This window comes from Miniopterus natalensis, chromosome 3 (genome assembly GCF_054644295.1).
Source record: "Miniopterus natalensis isolate mMinNat1 chromosome 3, mMinNat1.hap1, whole genome shotgun sequence".
Taxonomy (NCBI): Eukaryota; Metazoa; Chordata; class Mammalia; order Chiroptera; family Miniopteridae; genus Miniopterus; species Miniopterus natalensis.
In genome coordinates, this window is record NC_142083.1 from 55,087,364 (window position 1) to 55,107,966 (window position 20,603).

General features: G+C 38.1%; 1 protein-coding gene across 8 annotated transcripts in view; it reads left to right on the top strand.

The window, feature by feature from the left end:
• The window catches only part of PAM (peptidylglycine alpha-amidating monooxygenase), a 147,674-nt gene that overhangs the window by 96,665 nt on the left and 30,406 nt on the right, over window positions 1-20,603 (top strand). For 4 of the 8 annotated variants that reach the window (XM_016221968.2, XM_087815463.1, XM_087815464.1 and 1 more), the window contains exons 14-15: window positions 7,622-7,945; window positions 17,887-18,016. In XM_016221968.2, coding sequence (XP_016077454.2) covers window positions 7,622-7,945; window positions 17,887-18,016 — 454 coding nt within the window. The remainder of the gene's footprint in view (window positions 1-7,621; window positions 7,946-17,886; window positions 18,017-20,603) is intronic. The other 4 variants (XM_087815466.1, XM_087815467.1, XM_087815468.1 and 1 more) reach the window with 1 other exon arrangement.

Sequence of the window (20,603 nt, forward strand, 5' to 3'; positions counted from 1 at the left end):
AAACTCAAGGCACTATTGAAAGTCAATTTCTATAATACCAGGATGTTCTTGTTATTGTACATTACGCTCAGGACAGCATTTCTTTTTCTGAAGAAAGGGCCTTTAACGTATTTTATTCGGTTCGCTCCAAACTCTTCTCGTTGTAGCCTTTGGGCCCTTACAGAATCAATCATTCTACTGAAAGGTCAATGCGAGCCACTATGTTCCCAAGGCAGGGGAAATGTGACCAAAATGCAATTTGCAGAGGGAAACACTTCATGACCCTAGGTAGTTAAAGGTCCCCAGACACCTTCCGTGAAACAGGGTAATTGCACAGTGGTTTATGCTAACAAAAGTGAATTATCATTGGCCTGTTTATCAAATCAAGGGAATAATACTGCAGGTTAAAATGACAGCAGCCTGCTGTAAAAGCTCATTAAAGTAATAGTTGGTAAACCGTGAGAGCAGTGAAACAAAGGCTAGGCTTCATAGCTAAAGTTTCTATTTCTTTGCTTTGTTCAAACTGGGACACTCCCTTCATTTCTTAATAAAGTAAAATTATTTTAGTGGCATCTTCTTAACTAATCCCAGGTACTCTCAATGCCGCTTTGCTGTTTTAAGGAAGGTACAGTTCTCGTTTGTATGCCCATTCAGTAAAAATGTATCGGTTTGCTATGATTTATGAGCAGCTCACAAGTCTTTGTTTATTGAACTCATTTATCAGACACAGCTCTAAATACCCCCGAGGCTCTGGGAAGCTGAGTGAAGGCTGCTTTGCGTTGGTTTCCTAATAACAGGATAGGCCGATGTGAATGATCGTCTGTCACATGGTCGGGCTTTCCCATGCAGACCTGTGTGGGCGGTAGTTGCAAAAGCCATCATCTTCTAATTTCTCCTTTATATATTATATATATTTGTCTTTTTCTTTTTTTCTTTTTTTAAAAGTCATTTTTGATTGTTTTTCAATCAGATGAGTCCTGTAAGAGGAAAAAAAATTCACTTTATTTTTGATCCCTGAGCTGGTCATCATGATCATGTGTTTTATTTTTCTGAGGCTAGTTGGATAAATGTGGTGGGTTAATAATGAGTAAACTGTCAATAAACCAAACGGACTTTAACCAGAAGGGAAAGTTAGCCATGACCGAGTCATAAAGCAAAACATTAGAATCTAAGAAGAAATGCTCGTGCTGTTTCGTTCCTCATCTCTCTCTCAGCCCGGCAGTTTGGCATACTTAACAATGGTTCAGTTGCTGATGAACATGCTACTTACTCTCTTTGTAGCATAGAAATCACAGAGCAATAAGCGGTAACGAGAGCTGTTTGCTTTAGGTAATGAAATACCAGTGATATATGTGGGAAATGGAAGTTTATATTCTGAAAGATTACTAAGAGGTTCTTGATTGTTTTTAAAAGTGCCTGCCACAATGAAGATTTTATGCTGTCTTAAATAGTGAGATTTTTTTTTATCCAATAATCTTAAAGCATTTATTTAAAAAACCCACAAAACACTTTATGGGGCAATTTTTTTCAGTGTATGTTTCCACCTGTTGTAGTTTTATCTCACCATATTCCTGAAAGTAAGCCGGAGAAATTCCCGTGCCGATGGCAGGGAATAGGAAGTGATCCCCACTAAATAACAACATGCCTGTTGAGGCATGAAGAAATTATCGCAGGCACACAACTTACAAACTTAGAGTTTAGTTGGTAGTGTTTTAGATGCCCTTGTAACTCTGCTGCGTTCCTTTACCTGACATATTAGCTGCTACCACAGTTGTGTTTTCCAAATACCAAACCCATTCAGTCAAATTATTTAGAAGACCCAGAGCAGTTCTGCATTTCATAAGATACGAGTCAAAGTTTGAATGAGAAAAAGAAAGGACTTGCTGCAGCCTAAAATCATCAAAGAAATATTTTTATCTCTACTGATGCAGAAGCTGGGGGTCACTATTTTAACAAATTATTATTTATTCCAGAATCAGTTATTGAATACCTGCTATCATAGGAACAGTACTAGTCACTGGAAATATGACATTAAATAAAAAATGAGAGGGTTTTATTTTTTATATAAATCACATTTATACCTTGCCACTTGTCCCTTCCTGGGTAACTTCAATGTCCAAAAAATATTTTTAAAACATCTTATAGAATTTTATAATACATGTAAAGTATATTGCTAGTGGTAAGTGAAAAGCACTGAAGAGAACAGAAAACTCTTCTACTTTTTCAAACCCAAGAAAACCAATTACTATTCTTTAGGCCAGTTTTGTGCAAATCAGTATGTTATGTATGTAATGACTAGTTTCCAAGCATCTTATGTTATAATAAGGATCTGAAGACAAGCCAGGATAGGACAAAAAGAAACTTGTTCAATGAAAAAGTAAACCCATTACCTCAGCTCAGAAGATAGTTCACTTAAAAAAAAATTCAATATAGAAAGATGGACAGGTCTGAGGTGAGTTCACAGGAAAGAGTTTATTGGCCAGTACAGAAAAGAGAGGGGAACCTGGATTTAGTACAGTGATCAGGTGGAAGGGAGGCCCCTCGGTCAGGCTGTCTCTCCTTTGAATCCCAGTTCTTCCTAACAGCTGGGCAGGTTGGTACTGTACCATAAGGCCCTCGTCTAAAATGAAGACAGTAAGTATTTCATGGAGATTAAATGTGTTAAATTGTATTAAGCACTCAGCAAAGTGACTGTATCATGCTGAGCTCTCAAAAAATATTAGCTGCTATTACTGTTACCGTCATTTGTAGTTTATAAAGTAATTCTTTGTATGTTATCTCTGTCAACGATAGGTTGGGCAATAATACATCCCTGTTTTTCCAGGACTGCCCTAGCTTATGCCTAGAATAAGTATTGACAACACCCCTTTCATTCTCACATGTGTCCCAGTTTGGGAAATAAATTATATAGTTACCTTAGCAGTGGGACCCAGAATAAAATGGGAGACCACTACCCTGAAATACGTAGGCCGACAGAGATGAGGGAAAGGTGGGATATAACTCAGGATGTCCAGAGGAGTCATGCTGCCTTCAATGACAAGTCCATTCCACAGAGGCGGAGCAGCTTCAATACCATTCGACGGATTTTTGACATCAGAGATAGAGATGAGGGTTTGTTCCAAGGAAGGGAAGAGTTTTCCATCATGCGCATCAGAGGGCGATAAGAATCTCAAATAAGTAAGGGTGATTGGGAGGAAAGAAGTGATGTTGACAAATCAGCATGACGCACCAGTTGACTCTGTGATTCACAGGTAAGAGGGGGAGGAATCTAGTTTTCTGGATTGATTGGCCCCAAACACAGTTTCATCACCGAGAGAGAGATTGTAAAAAAGATAAAATTTGGGGAAAGGATTAAGAGCTCAGTTTTAAACATGTCGAGTTCAAGACTCCTATGAAACAGACACCCAAAGGGAAATTTTCTGAAGGCGGTTGTATATACCAATTTGGTACTAGGAGAGCTCCAGACTTGAGTGTCATTTGTCTGGAGATAGCAGCTTAAGCCTTGCGAGTGGCCAAGCCAGGAGAAAAACTATGCCGGGGATAGACCTCAGAAAACACCAACAGTTTCATATGTTGGGCAGCAGAATAAGAGAAAGCAGAGATGACAGGTGGAGAAGATCTGGAAAGAACACTGTTATAAGGAGAGACCTCCTGCCACCGGTAGGTCAAGATGAAGAGTGTCTTGACTTTGGCAACTAGAAGCTCTTAAGCAACTCATGCACAGGCCACGCAGGGGTGAAGGGAGAAGTGGAAATGGAGTCCTTTGGCTAGGAGAGGAAGAAGATGTGAGGAAGGTTGTAGCAGTACATAGCCCGGCGCTGTCCCATGTGGTAGACACTGGCCACATGTGGCTATGTAAATTCAAATATAAGTTAATTAAAGGTAAGTAAAATCAAACATTAAATTCCTCAGTCACACTGGCCACATTACAAGGACTCAGTAGCCCCATGTGCCTAGTGGCTGTCATGTTGGGCAGCACAGATGTAGAATATTTCCTTTATCGCAAGAAAGCTCTCTTAGACAGTGTGGGAACATGTTAAAGGAAGAAGGAAGACGGAAAAGCTTGAAAGACGTGTCAGGGGAGGGCCTCTCCTCGCCGCCACGGCCACTCCAGATAAGCGCAAAGTACGTGTGTTTATAGCCTGTGAGTCAGGCCTTTGCCAGAGAAGTTGTATTAGAAAGTAGAAGAAAGCAGAGAGGAAAGGCTCCAGGGGGAGCTGGGAGGGCTGGCCTCCAGAACGCTGAAGTGGGGATGGTTCTTTCTCCAAAAGTTGACTAAAAATAAAAGGAGAAAGTGCAGATACAACCTCCTTTGGCAAAGCTAGGAAACAAATTGCTACAGCAGCCCTAGTGGCTTGAGAAAATGGAGGGCTGTAAAGATTTTATTCATTTTGAAAATTCCAATTCTTGAATATGAAATAAGGACTTTTAAAATTTTAGGTGAACAGTAGATTGAAGCAGATGCATGTTGCACCTACAGTTTATATCTTTCATTGGTAATTACAATAATTACAATTTAGTAGTACCTACTTTATGATATACAGTGGACCGGGCATATTACATTAACAATCTTTAAATCTGTAAGTCAGTTCTTAAAGGTAGTTGTCATCATGTTTAGAAGGTTAAATAACTTGCTTAAAGACACAGAATAGCTACTAAGCATCAGGGTTGGATTCAAACCCTAGTGTGAAATATAGACCAGGCACTGGGCAGTAACAATACCAGGAAACACCAGACTGCTGTAAGTGCACATAGTGGAGAACCCCAATTTGATAGTCAAGGAAAGTTTCTTGGATATAAGTGATGCCTAATTAATATCTGAAGGTTGAGGAGAGAGTTGATTACTAGCTAGAGAATGTCCCAGAAAGAAGAAACATCTTAGAGTTAACATTCAAGGAACTGGAAGTCCTTTATACCTGGAAAGAAAGGAGTGTTGAGAGATGAGATTACGGTAGAGACCACAAAACTTCCTCCATTTATATTCTATTCTATCTGCTACACTCAAGGTTAGATTATTTCCTAAATCAGGATCTTAATATGACTAAGAAAAATGTTTAAATTTCAAGATTCCATATTTTTTGTACACCAGAAAAGGGAAAAACCCTTTCTGGTTTGTGCATAAAAATGGAGATCTCTGTCCCATGCAACAAACTATTTACAGAGATGCATCTCTGAAACTATGTTCTCACAAGGCCAATACAATCTGTCTCTGGACAAGCCTATTACACGGTTAATTTTTTTTTTTAATATATCTTTATTGATTTCAGAGAGAAGAAAGGAGAGGAAGAGAGAGAGAAACATCAGTGATGAGAGTCATTGATCAGCTGCCTCCTGCACGCCCCCGACTGGGGATCGAGCCCGCAACCCGAGCATGTGCCCTGACTGTGAATCAAACCCCGATGCTCAAGTGCTGAGCCACGCCCAGCCGGGCTACACTGTTAAATTTTTATTTTACCAACCCAATGATAAATGTAAATGATAATTTCAAAAGAAACGAGTGCTCTGTATTTGGTATATGACCACAGATTTTAGATTTTAACTGACAAACCTGAATAGCTATATGCATAGTTCTGAGCCTGTGTTCCTCCAATATTGGCCTAATGACATTGATTCAAGTTTTAAAAGTATGTTGTGCCCGGCCGGGCGTGGCTCAGTGGTTGAGCATCAACCTAGGATCCAGGCGATGGGGGTTTGATTCCCGGTCAGGGCACATGCCCGGGTTGCGGGCTCGATCCCCAGTCATGGGGTGTGCAAGAGGCAGCCAATCAATGATTCTCTCATCATTGATGTTTCTATCGCTCTCTCTCTCCCTCTCCTTTCCTCTCTCTGAAATCAATAAAGATATATTTTTAAAAATAAAAGAATGTTGTTTCTTTGTCCCTGAAATAATCTTGTATTTTATTTTCTATGTAAAATGTTTCATTGTACAGCAGCATGTTGTACTATTTATATTTAGTGTATGAGGCAGGAGAATTTAGTAGCAGTGGATTAATTTCTCTTTTGTGAGGCAGAATGCCACTGTGGCCTAACAGATTTGGTTGAGTTGTAATTTGCTTTGTTCATTCTACTGAGATTGGCCCTATTAGTTGGTAATTATTTTCTGATTGAAGATTTCACCTGGGATATGCTGCTTTCATGGGCAAGAATTGAAAACCTACTTTGAATCCTTAACCCAAGAATATTTGTAAACATGACAGGATCTCTTAGCATCATTTTGGAAAGATTTCATATCCCCTTGCACCAGTTTCTTAATAGCGTATTCTTTAGTGAAATATATCATGGCTAAATCAGTTATTGCTTTCATCTCCTAATGATCATAAGAAAGATTTCACAAGTGTTATCTGATGGTGTTGGAAATGTAATTAAAACAAGCAATAGGACTCCATAGTCATAGTAATTTTATCAGCAGGACTTAGAGTAAGGAAAAGGAAGAGCTGTGGGTCACCTTTGGGTTTGGCTTAGGAAAGCAGGTTTATGCTTCTATTGAGAATATACATATGTTTCCATTCATACAGCTGGTGTAAATGGATTTGAAGCCATAAATGTAAATGATAGGATTAAAATGCTTCATGAACTTTCCATGGTCATATTTATATGTCATAATATTTTATAAATAATTTATTTTCATGGAATTTGATTATCCTGTCCAAGTTACTCCTTAGTATAGGAAGGCATGAAATACATTTTAGTGATGAATTATTCCAATTGTATTAGTTTGTTAAAACCTTCTCTTTTGTTTGTAACTGATTTTTTTTTTAATATGTCTTTATTGATTTCAGAGAAAGGAAGGGAAAGGGAGAGAGAGAGATAGAAACAGCAGTGATGAGAGAGAGTCATTGATCAGCTGCCTCCTGCACGGCCCCCACCAGGGATTGAGCCCCCAACCTGGGCATGTGCCCTGACCGGGAATCGAACCTTGATCTCCTGGGTCATAGGTTGATGCTCAACCCCTGAGCCACACCAGCTGGGCTGTTTGTAACTGATTTTAAAAGTATTCTTTTCTAACAAAATTATTTTTCTGGAACTTGTTCATGTCTTGTTGAAATGAACAATGGAGCTACTTACAGTAGCACTGCTAACATAATAGCAATATAACTTTGGTTTTCCAGTTGCCAAGTTGATTCGTATTTGTTAAATTTCTTGTGTTTTATAGCACCTGTTCAGATATACACATTTAATTTCTTGTGTTTTATACTTTAATAGGCTTTTAAAGACAACCTCAAAGGGTTTGTCTGTAAAGATAACTGTTTTCTGATGTAGATGTTGATAATATTTCATTTTAGAAATCTGATGAACTCTAACTTCCAAATCAATCCAACTATACGGTGAAAACTATTTATTGAGAAGTGCAAGTGCCAAACAATCATATATGCATTATTTTGTTTCTACTAAAATGCTAATAGAGGTTATCCAGGATGGTTGGCTTCTGAGATAACAGAAAGAAATAGGTGGTATACAAAATGAAATGTGAAGCATATTATTTATTTCACTTTCTAGAAAATCATCTCCTTTTTCTCCCCTCCATGCTTGAAAGTTTGAGAGCAACCTTCTCTTTCACTTATTTGTCAGGCACAAAATTTTGTAAATTTTGCAATTTTATCAACCTCCCCCACACCCGTTATCTCTTCTCTTTTTTTCACAGGTGATTTCTATTCACTGCTTTCCAAGCTGCTAGGAGAAAGGGAAGATGTTGTTCATGTGCATAAATATAATCCTACACAAAAAGCAGAATCAGAGTCAGACCTGGTAGCTGAGATTGCAAATGTAGTCCAAAAGAAGGATCTTGGTCTATCTGATGCAAAAGAAAGTGGAGAGCATGAGGAGAGGGGCAATGCTATTCTTGTCAGAGACAGAATTCACAAATTTCACAGACTAGAGTCTACTTTGAGGCCAGCAGAAAGCAGAGTTTCCTCATTCCAACAGCCCCTACCTGGTGAAGGCACCTGGGAATCAGAGCACTCAGGAGGTGCGTTTAGGGCTTTCTTGAAAAATAAAATGAAATGCTGCAGTCTACATTAGCAAAATCTGAAGGGAATAAAAATTAATGGATGAAAACCTCATCAATAAAAAGGACTTATCATGAGAAAAAGTATTACTCAGATTTGGGTTGTCAGATATCACATTGGTTTGAGGAGTAATTCTTTGTGTTTTGGTCCAAGTAGTTCAGTTCCCATTCCATTGGTGAGCCAGAATTACCAGGACTAAAAAATACTTGGATCGTGTTGGAAATGGTAGCAAATGAAGTTCAGGGTAACAAATTCTTATTATATCAACATTCTCCATTTTGCTCCATGGAGAAAGAAACTGAAAATTCAAAAACATGGTATGCAAACTCCCAGTGTATGAAATACTTACTACCTTCTATTAAGGTATCTACCTCCCTCTCAAAGGAATCTTTTACATCTCATCCAGTGGACTTGTACATTGTAACTGTGTTTATGACTTTGGCTTCTTAAGTTCCATCATTAATTACTATTTTAATTGGAAAGTTGAGTAGTTATTTCTGAAGGGACCTCCAGCAAGGGAGTAACTATCAGATTTATCTTTATTTCTAACCGTGATCGGCTTCCATAATTGGAGGACAATACCTTATTCCCTTCAGGTTTCGTTCTGTACCAGCAAGCGATGGATGCCTCATCTTTGTCTTTAACTGTGTTGTGACCTCTGTGATATTGTGTTTCATGTTACTTGCTAATGTGGAAAGCCAGATAATACAGCATGCGGAGGCGATCTCCAAAAAAGTAACCGATTGTCGTGCATGGCAGCTGTCTGTGCGGGGGCTGGAATGGCACAGGCTGCCGGCTTGATGTTTTCAATACAGCTTTGCAGGAAGCCATAAATTATTCAACACCCAGCTGATTTTTATTTATAATTGAAAAAAATTAGCATGCGGTGTCTTTTGTTCACAGGGAAATTTCGAGCATTGTCCATTGGGACTGGCCTAAGGGTCTCTATGAGATGTTAACTGGAACCCAGAGTTTTACCTCTTTGTATTTAAACATTAGCCCTCCTCTAACTGATTCTATCTTTATCTCACAAAACTGTGTTTCTTAAGACCCCCATGCATCAGAATCTGGGGTGCTTATGAAAAACCTAGACTCCCGAATCCTACCAAACAACAGTGAATTGCATGTCTTGAGTATGGTGCCTAGAAATTGACAGTGTATCATCCTCTTCTGCATTTCATAAACAGACTGGGGTGTCTTCTGCACCTCTATATTAAAGACGGTAAATTGTAACCCAAACAACATGGAAATAAAAGGCAAAAGGGCCTCTGGTGAGAATAATTCTATGCAAGTGTTCAGTGTTAGCACTGCAGCCTGCTTTATTCCATGACTTGTGTTTGCTTGTTACTCTTGGATTTGAAATAATATCATGGTCACGTATAGGCATCATAAGTGCCAATGTAAAAATCATAGCTTGTGACTTAAGACATTATATTCTAGAAACCTATTTAGCTTTCCTAAGAAAAAAGTGCTTAAAATACCCAAAATATATTTCCTTTTCAAATCTCTTTGTACTTTCCAGGGTGGTCAAAATGGCAGTGCCCAGGAGAAAAATGTTTCTCCGGGATCTGGTGCAGGAAGTTTCCTTTCACTTTAAATATGTTGGTGAATGTCAATGAAGTAAATAAAACAGTGGGTTTTGTAGAATAGTAACCTACAGCACAAACCCTAATTATAGAAAGGAAATGTGCACATGTTTCCTTTGTGAAATGGTTTATTTTAGTGTTCTTTCACTACTGTGATTCAAAAATGTTTTCAACATTAAATGCAGAATAGCAAACTCATATTTAGGTAACCTATTTCTAAACGTCTTTTTCTTTTCAATTCTCTCTCACTGTTTACCACAACAATGGAATATCTAACTTTAATTGAAGATGTTTCATTTCTTTGAATAACGCAGAAAAAGACCTATCCTCAGGAAGCTTTCATTTGCAAAAAAGAAAGTAGGAAGTTGTTAGCATGTAATGCCCTAATAAAATGTATTAGTAGTCTAATTCATGTATATTCCCCAGGGTATAAACAAGGAGAATAGATGTAATGGATAATTCTCCATTGTTTTTCTCAGACCCTTTCGTTACTCCAGGCAAAGCTGAGAATGAGACCCCCTAATGAGGAATTAACTGTGTCCTTGAGTGCCTACTTTGCTATAAGGAATTGTATTAGCTGCAAAGAAGAAAGTAGCTTTTCATATAGAGTATTAATAAGACTAAAATTTAAAGGCTATTTTATTAATATTATAGCTTATACTCATTTTACATATCTTTGATACCAATTATTAACTTTCACATGAAGGACTGGAGGCCTATTTGAATGAGATCACGGAGTCTGAATTTAAAACTTGGACTTTATGACTTATAATGTGCACCTTCTAGTTCTTTACACTCCAGTACAGTCAAAGAGGGGCCGGCTTACTTGCCTAGTATAGATGCGCCTCCCTGGGACTCTGGCCCCCATGCCACTCAGAAGCTGAGACTTCCACTCAGGACCCTGCTCTGTTATCCTCAGTTCATGGCACTAGCACAGCCCAACACAGTGGCATTTTCAGAATTAGCACTTTAGATTTCAGTGACCCACCCAGACTTTAGAATTGCAATATTGTAATGGATCCCATCCAACTGATTTGAGGGTTCAAGGTGAAATTATTGAATCAGCTCAGAAATCTGGATTTGACTGTGTATAGTAGACCCAGGACTACCTGAGTGTTCCAAAGGCAACACCATTTTGTGGACCTTCAAGTTGGCCTGAATTTCACCTGGTTCCATACCCTGCCAACTGCCTTTAAAGTTGAGTTTTCCACCTCATTATGGGTTGATATCAATGGGCACCAGGATTCATGAGGAGCACCATTGAATGACATCTTCCAGCTTTGCAGAGCTGAGCGAGTCCTTGGCATTCCTAGGGACAACCTGGTTAAGCGCTGTGCCTTCATTGTGTCTCTAAGATGCAGCCGTCCACAAAGACAGCACCTTCCTTCTTAGGTCTTGTCTTCATGCCTTTCGGTGAGGTTCAGAGCCCGTACTGAAAACTTTCCTCCCAGTAATTGTAAAAACAGTATTAGAAACAGAGAAATTTCCTGGACAGGCTCAGCTGGCCCAGTCTGAGGCTTTCCAACTGTTGTTGGATAGAGCATGCCTCAAGCTGGAAGTAGTCGCAGCCTCCCCGCCACACATGCACAGGAGCACACGCCACAGGCCCTCCCTCCCCCCCCCCCAGTAGTTCTCTATTTGTCCAAAAGAAAATTTGAAAACCACTCCATAGAGGTTAGTATGATGTATAACTCTTCAGACTCTGGAGCCTGACTGCCTGGCTTTGAATCCCAGCAACATCATTTGTTTTGTGGTCTCTATGCAAATAATACATGGAAAGTGCTTTGACTGGTTTCTGGCACAGCGAAAACATTTAATAAATGTTATAATATGTTCACAATAATTATTATTATTATTGATATCATTAATGTTGGATGAAAATTTCAAAAATTTCAACAGCAAAGTAGTGGAACTAAATAGCAATTACTTTAACTTAAGCAACATCTATGAGAGAATTTTCTTGCAATGTGTAGGAAAGCTGCAAAACTTGGCACTCTAATTTGATAGATTATGAAAATGACTTGGCAGGGTTCTATCATAATGGAAGTTTATGGCTCTTCAAATCTCTGATTACTTATTGATCTGCCTTGATATTTGCCTGTGATATATGATGTACAGTGTGAAAGTATTCAACTTGGTAAATTGAGAGGTAAATGCACCCCGTTTTATACCTAACATCGTTTTGATTTCTACCATTAATTTGATATCTATATTGAGGCAGCATTAATGGAATAGAGACAAAATGTTAGGTGTCTTTATTCTAGTTGCCTTCTGGAAACTAGACTCATTGAAAAATAAATTAAAGCTACAATAGCTATCCTCATTGGCAGATTTGATTGGACTACTGTTTGCTAGCATATGGAAGCTGATTCAGCATGTATTGTACACCACTGGACGCATCTAAAAATACATCTGTATTTGTGCAATGCTTCCCAATAGATAGGAGAACTCACAGGGTCTTTAAGTATTCTGTGATACAGTTAGATTGAATTAAATTTCTGTGAACAACTTTTACTTAACTGACTCCATCATTTTAACTTATTTCAGCCATATGCTTACCTCTAGGTCCAAGTCTTACAGCATTTCCAGGTTAAGATTAGGCATTCAGTTGGCCAATTTTTTATTTCTGGAGGGGAGAGGAATAATAAAGACAAGCACATATATAGCCCTTACTGTGAGCCAGTCTGAATGTTTTGGATGCATTAACTCATTTCATCCTCGTAACAAGAACCCTATTTATAAACCTATCTAGAGAGGAAGAAACTGAGACATTGAAAGAATATAGCTCAAGGAACCCAGATTCAAAGTCAGGCAGACTCACTCCAGGTCTTGGTTTTTAATCACTTTGTTATTCTCCTCACAATTAAATAAAAATAACAGGTGGATGGATGGATGGATGATAGGTGATTGATTGATAGATAGATAGATAATAGATAGATGATAGATGATAGATAGATAGATAGATAGATAGATAGATAGATAGATAGATAGATGATAGATGGATAGATGATAGATAGATAGATAGATAGATAGATAGATAGATAGATAGATAGATGATAGGTAGATAAATAGATGATAGATAGATAGATAGATAGATAGATAGATAGATAGATAGATAGATAGATGATAGATAGATGATAGGTAGATAAATAGATGATTAGATAGATAGATAGATAGATAGATAGATAGATAGATAGATAGATAGATAGATAGATAGATGATAGATAGATGATAGGTAGATAAATAGATGATAGATAGATGATAGATAGATAGATAGATAGATAGATAGATAGATAGATAGATAGATAGATAGATAGATAGATAGATAGATGATAGATGATAGATAGATGGATGATAGACAGATAGGAAGACAACTGCCTTTTCCCAATCATCCCATTACCTCCTCTACAATCATAACTGTAATTGCATATTACCTTTGCTCATGCTTTCTGAATCTCTGTCCAAACAAATTGACCAAGATGATTTCATTTGCAAAATGATGATCTAATTTTCTTATTTAAAAAGAAAACAAATTCTGTTTTTGCTTTTGAGTCCCTAGTTATGTCTTAACTCTCTTCCTCATTTCACTCCCATTAACTAAAACATTATAATTAGTTCTTGTTTTTTTTCTGACGTGGGTATAAATATTTTTCGTATAGTTTTAGTTAATTATAGTCATTGCTGGTACCTCGGATGAATAACAGTCCCTGACCAAAATAAGGCACCTTTTCCTCACTAGATGAGAATTTGCGAGTGTAGAAAAAGCAACCACTACTCGATGTTCTTATTGTTGAGGTCTTCCAGTGATCTCATCAGGATCTTTTCCTTAAGATTAAATGTGAAGAGCCTAGTTATGCTCAGATTAAGTCATAGTTCTGGGTTTGAAATTAAATTTTTTTCTCAGCTTCATCTAATTCTATTAGTCCTTATGTAACACAGATAAATGAATGACCTTTTAAATGCTTATTGCTAATATCATATGAAAGCAGCATTGATCATTAACATTAATCTCTTTCTTGGAAAGGTGTAATTCATTAATCCTTTTAGTGATTTATTGATACAATTTTAATAGTAATGTTTAATTTTTTTCTGAAAGTAGTAACTCTTTTCTTAATTTGTGGTGGAATATGAGGCTGTACATTTACCTTTATTTATAATAAATACATGGGTTCTTCTGAAATAATCCTATTATTTGACATGAGAATTTAGAGCAGCTGACACTTGGAGTTGGGAATAGCTTCCCAAGGTCATGTGTAAGAAATTTGTATTTAATTTTCAAATTAAAACTACTAAAGTCTACAGAATTAATTAATCATGTACTGGATCACTTCTTAAATAAAAGCTAAGAGGAGTCTGAACTCAAAATTTTAACTTCTCTGTGATTGTTAATGTTTAAGTTAGAACCCAAATATATTTTATCATACAATTTCTTTTTAAAATATGTCTTTATTGATTTCAGAGAGAGGAAGGGAGAGGGAGAGAGAGACAGGTGGAAACATCAATGATGAGAGAGTCATTGACCGACCTCCTAAAACCCCCCACTGGGGATCGAGCCCATAGCCTGGGCATGTGCCCTGACTGGGAATCAAACCGTGATCTCCTGGATCATGGGTCCATGCTCAACCACTGAGCCACGCTGGCTGGGCTATCATACAATTTCTTTAATAAGGATTTGAGATTTTTCTTCATTGGAGAAATTATTATTATTAATAGGTGATTATTAGAAAATAACCATCCTTAATACTGTTTCCTGAAGTCTGGCTCAAGCCCAGAGTTTCTTTCCTTTGAAATAAGAAAATGACCTGGGATGAGCCAATATGGTCTAGCCTTTTTATGATTCTCATATAGAGATGGCCAGGGATTGAAAAAACATCAGTATTAATTCCATATATACACCACTAATCCTAAATGAATGCCTTGATTCTTGATCATTTAATCTTGAGGCGAACAGCCTTCAACTACCTAATAATGAAAAAGATAGTGATATCGGAAGCAGAAACATCAATTAACTGAGCTAATGTTCACAGAAGAGAAAATGAACTCAGTTTTTCTTTAAACTATCCTAGAATGTCTAACACAGAGATCTAGATCCTGAAAGTTTTGAGTTCTTGGCTAGGTAATCTTAATAAGTGTGCAATTATATTTTAATGAAATTAAAAATAATTAATGTAATTTCTCCAAACATTCTTGCCATGCACAAGGTAGTTCTCCTTTGCGTTGACTCAGTACTAAGAGAGCCATTTGCTCAATGTTAGCCCTCATATATTTCCTCACATATCACCTTTACTATTTTGAAAATTCACCGAAAGTATGTTTTAATACATGTGTACACATTTACACTGAGTTTTCTTCTTGAGAATTTCCAGCCAAAAAGGATTTTTAACATAGTTTGTTAGCAACCTGTTAGTCAATGATTTTTGTAGGCTTTCAAGCACTTATCAAACTAAGGTCAGTGATAATTGGGGCCTTTCATAGCTAGGTGAAAGTTCTTTACACAACACTTCCAATATTTTACTAAAATCACGTTTGGTCCCAGAAAAATGTATTGATTTTGAACAATGCATAGTTTCTATCACAGTATCTCTGCACCTTTATGAGCATCTAGCCTCCTGTACCAGTTGGTGAACCACTAAATAGAAAGGTTCCAGGAACCATAATATTTGTTTATTATATTTAATGAAAATAATTAGCCAGCTATCCGTATTTTTATTGATTCTCTTCACAATGTCTTTAATACAGTGCTAGGGATAAAAAGAGGTAGTACAAGTTAATTATAAGATTATAAGGCTGTTTAAATGCTAGTTGACAACATAAGCAAGAAAGACTGGAGCATAGAGTTCAGGTTAGTGCATTTACTAGGCCATCGCAGGGGGCCAGGCCCTGCTCAAGCCTCAGTGACAAAACTGAATAAGACACGATCCCTGCCCTCAAGAAATTCCATCTAGTTGTTGTAGTTCTGGGCTTTGAGACTCTGATGAAAGCAACTAAATATATTGTCACGATGGTCTCTTGGAGCCCATCCAGAATCTTCAGGAGCTGGTGAGCGATTATGGAATGATGACCCCCAAACAGACAAGCTGTAACTGAGATGAGCATGAATGAAGTACAACCTGAAATTCAAGCAACTTTAAAATAACCTGAAACATTTTCTTTGGGGAATGATTTATCCATCTGTTGATCCATCTAGACATCTCTAATTATTATGCTTATGCCCTATTTCTGTAGTTTACTTTCATAAACACAGTTTTAATTATATCACCCCGTGCTTAAAAACCTTCAGTGGCTCCCTGTAGCAGCGACTTGTGTCCTTTTTTCCTATTACGACAAGCGTGATAGATGATGAATGCTCTTCATCTGAGCAGCCCCTTTCACATCCACTGCTGGGCCCAGAATGGTTTACAGATTTAGAAATGCCAGCTGTAACTCTGCCCCCCTTCTCTCCAACTCAAGAAAGCATATCAAAGCACACGTGAGTGAGATTGACATTCTGGTGTGCCCTAACGTATTTCAAAAATAAATTATTTCCAAACTCTGTGCTTTACTGCTACCAGTAAGGTACGCGCAGAGTGCCTCAAAATCATAGCGTAGAGCAGGACACCACAGCTCAGAACTACATTCACTCATTTTTAAATCCATACTCCTTCGTGTTGTCTACAGAACATTTTCCAGTCTAAAGTGCATCTCCGGGTCAGTTAGTCCTGCCTCCTACTTCCCTGTCCCCACCTGATGTGCACAAGTATTCTTTCCCTATTACATAAAGATCTTGCAGCACATTCTGCAATTATAAACCTCCTCTCTTCTGATCTTTCTGACCTAAATATTCTCAGCCCACTTCTATACTCAGTGAACCCTCCGCTTACCTTTAAGTGCAAACACAAATGTTTCTTCCTCTACAAAACCTCCCAGGTCTGACCTTAACCCTACCCTCTCCCGGCCAAGCCGCAGGAAGGATCACAGGCCCCCTCCTTCGTTCCCGCCCTACTTGGTGTCATAAGTATTTGGTTTCTGGTTTTTTCCCCTTCCCATTATATAATTCCTCAAGGCCAAAAACAGTGTTTTCTTTCTTTGTGTTCCCAGAATCAAGCATAATGCCTCACCTAGACAATACGCTCAGGGAATGTTTGTTAAAGATGCTCCAGCAAAGCTTGTAGGCAGAACTGATCTATCAGCCTATTGATTGTGCTATGTTTTGTTAATTTTTATGAAAGAAAAGAGATAAATGGGCAAAGGTAAAATATTTTGACTGAGGAAGTACTATCTTTTTGTATAGTTGAGGGAATTATTTTAGAGCATTTATCCTCACGCTGGCATCCTCTCAAGTTTTCAGAAGCTAATTATACAAGCCCCGTGCTTCCCGCTCTTCCTCTTTAATGCTTATCTCTGAGATGTTGCCGTGTGTCGCTATGTCCTTCAGAGGGTGGGGAAGATAAATGAGACTCGAATTGCTGCTTTTCTGCTTCTCAGCATCTCTGCTGAAGCATTGGAGGGGGGAAGAAATATTGACACTGATGCAGCAGATTTCATGGTACCTTCATAACTATATATCCTAGCGCGGCTCCCTCACACATCATCCGTCTTTACTTGTGAGCATGTTTATGACGGGATTAGCGCAAATGAACCCAGCTATTCTCTGTAAGTGTATTCAGACCAGAAATGAGAATGATTTGGAAGCCATTCAGTCACAGAGTTTCTGTGATTTTTTTCCTCTTTTTATGTTAGGAAGCAGTGAAAGAGAATCTCCCCACTCCCATTTTTTATAGGAACACTGAAGTTAGGAAAAATGAAATTGGTATCTTATATAGTTCCTTGTACAAGGGACGGTTTATTGTAGGATCTAATGTATATTGAACATCCAGAATTTACACAGGAGTTAACTGAGAGAGGGAAAGAGGGAGGGAGAGACAGAGGGCATGGGGGGGCTATGCTTATTGGCCGTGGTATTTATATTAAAATGATGCCATCCATGTTGCCATATTTTCCAAAGGTACTCATTTAAAATAAGAATCTTGTTAAGAAGAAGGCGGTTTCACATTTGTTCTTAATAACTTAAGGGTAAGCAGGTTTTACAGACATTTTATCAATGAGAAAAGAGAACATGTAATTCCCAAACAAGTTCACAGTCGCTTACTTGATTTCATAGGTCCAGAAGCTACTTGGCATGTGCATGTGGTATATCATATGTAGAGCATGGCTTGACTTTTTTTTCCTCTTTGCATCTAGTGATGTTACTGCATGCGCTGCTTATAACCAAGTGAGTCTTCATGAGGTTACACTAGCTTTCTTGTTTACACTAAATGTATGGATTTATCTTTTAGATTTCCATGTAGAAGAGGCCCTGGATTGGCCTGGAGTATACTTGCTACCAGGCCAGGTTTCTGGAGTGGCTCTGGACCCTAAGAATAACCTGGTGATTTTCCACAGAGGTGACCATGTCTGGGATGGAAAGTAAGTAATATTTTCCTGTCAAAGAGCAAATGAAAATAAAAAGAGCATCACTTTTCATTAAACTAAAAACAGTGGTGAGAGAACAGTCAAGGTTCTTTCTGAACTTGATTTTTGTGAGCAAAAGATGTTTGTTCTTTTATTGTATTACTGTGACAAGTAACAGCACATGTGACAAGTAACTCTAGTGCATTTTAAAACAAAGTTGGAGTTTTATCAACTAGTTTATGAAAAGAAGGAAATAACAATCTATGATTCTGCCTACTTGCCATTTTTTGCTCCGTACAAACTTACCTTCACATTTCTAAGGAGAAGAATACTGGAGGCAGTTAAGAAATTGGCTGAGGAATTCTAAGACTTCAAGGAAGTATGAGAAAAGTTATTACTGGACTATTAATAAAGCACTTTGTTATTTAGATACTGGGTAAGGACTATTCTAAGGTTGCTGGACTTTCCCTTTCCTTTGGATCGCTCCATACCAGTTACAACAGGTAGCTTTCTGGAGATTGTGGCTGGAGCAGTGTGGCCACCACATGTATAGAAATAATCAGTACCCACGTTGAGATGCTGCCTGTTATAGGATTATAAGCACATTTACATGATTGTTTTTTTAAAGATTGCTCCAAAATTTAGCTAGTTATTTTAATTCTCCTGAGTAATGAATATCCATTCATTCATTTCTTTTGTCACAAATTTACATACGAAGGTAAATTTTTAAATATCAGTTAAGTGGATCAGTCTCCTCCTTTCAGGTATACAGCTATAGGGTCTGGGAAACTGAGGCTCCACATATGTAGCCCCGTTGTTCTTGTCCTCCATTCTCACAGATGTTGATTAAACTTATGCTAACCCTGCTCTGTCACATACATGTCTATAGTTTTCTTTGTGCAGGTGAAGGTGGAATTTAATCAGCATTTCAAAATAGATTGGTAGCTTTGTTACTGTTTAATTGTCCTTTCCAGTTGTCACACTTGAAAATGGACTCGGAGAAAGAGATCACTTCAGAGTTCAAAGGAAACAGTGGAACTCAATATTCCTATCCATACATCTTTGTTTCATCGTCTTAATCATTACTGAGCATCTAATGGTATTTTAACAAGTGCTTTTAAAAGCAAACTATAACTATTCATTGTAGAATAGTCTTCATTTTAATGAATATTGCCACGTTTTCTGCATGGATTTCTAGCCTCATTTTACCAGACAAGAAAATTGCAGCATCATTTTTCTCCCATTGATGCTATTTCAGCTGGCTAAAGCTGAATTTGACCAAGTCCAATTTTCCATTTTTATGTCATGTTTATTCCAAGTAAACAGCAGGGGCTGGATTAGCTTAATTGAAAAAGGGGGTCAGTAAAATGCAGCTCCGGGTGGGAGATGACACGAGACTCTGAAACAAGAGCCACGTAAGAACATTTTCTGTGACTTACATGGTCCTAACTGAAAAACTGCTTTTCCCGGCATCTAGCTTTCATCTGGATAACCAGTACCATGTGTAATAGATTCCAGTTTCATTGCCAAAGCCCTGGTGTGTTTATCCTGATAAATGGCACCAACAAAGGGGTGCTGTTGAAAATGCAAGAAAATGCCCTGTTCTTCAGGGCAGATGTGCTGATTCAACTGGTTAAATCTCTGTTTCTTCTTCAGTCTTCATCTACATCTTTCATACATGAGAGTATTTGTTATCTCCCTCTCCTGCCTCCCCTACGTTGCCAGCTGGCCTCTAGCACCCTTTGCAACCTGTGGTTGTGAGAAAATTCTCTCCCAGCACTCAGATCTCTGCTTTCAACACTGTCTGCTTTATTATTCATGAAGGGAATTAGAAGTGGGTTGCTTGGCTCGTTGTTTGCTTTTTTTTAGAAGAATAGATTCGGATTTGTGGGCTCTGCTCTTTGAGCAGTCATGCATGATCACCCTTCCTACATACGTAAGTCACATTATTTAAAATAAACGGAGTGCATAGTTTTTCTTCTTTCTCATTAAATACTCAAGGATTGTACCCCCAAAAAAGCACTTTCCTGTAGAATTTGTGATGTGCTGGTGAGAGACTGGATATTAAAGATGGTGTGGAAATTGCATTTGTGTTGCTACCACTGCTTGGATAGAGTTGTGATAAATCATGCATTAGTCTTCCTTGGAATCTTTCCTATCCTGATGGTTCTCATGTCCACAAAACTGTAGGTTCCATAAGGCCAAGGCTTGCTCTAATCAAACCTGAGCACTCTATATCCCCCAGTTTTTATACGGTTATTCTTTTAAGTGTCAGACAGTTCTCGGAGTTAATAATCTCTAATTATACTTGTTACCCAAGGCTCCTTTGACTTCATCACACCATCTGTCTTTGTATCATTACTCTTCATTCTTACCTGATATCCCTAATCAGCCCTCGCTTTTGTACTTAACTGTGCTAAATAAGCATGACAGCCAAAATCATCCTCATCATCATCATCGTCATCATCCACTTAACCTCCTGACAGATGATTGTGACTCCCTTTCTCAATTTGATTTCCGTCTCCCTTCCTCACTGTCTCTCATTTCAGTATGGCTACTTTAAGAAGCTTCTTAGCGCTGAAATAGGAAAGGCCTATTACCA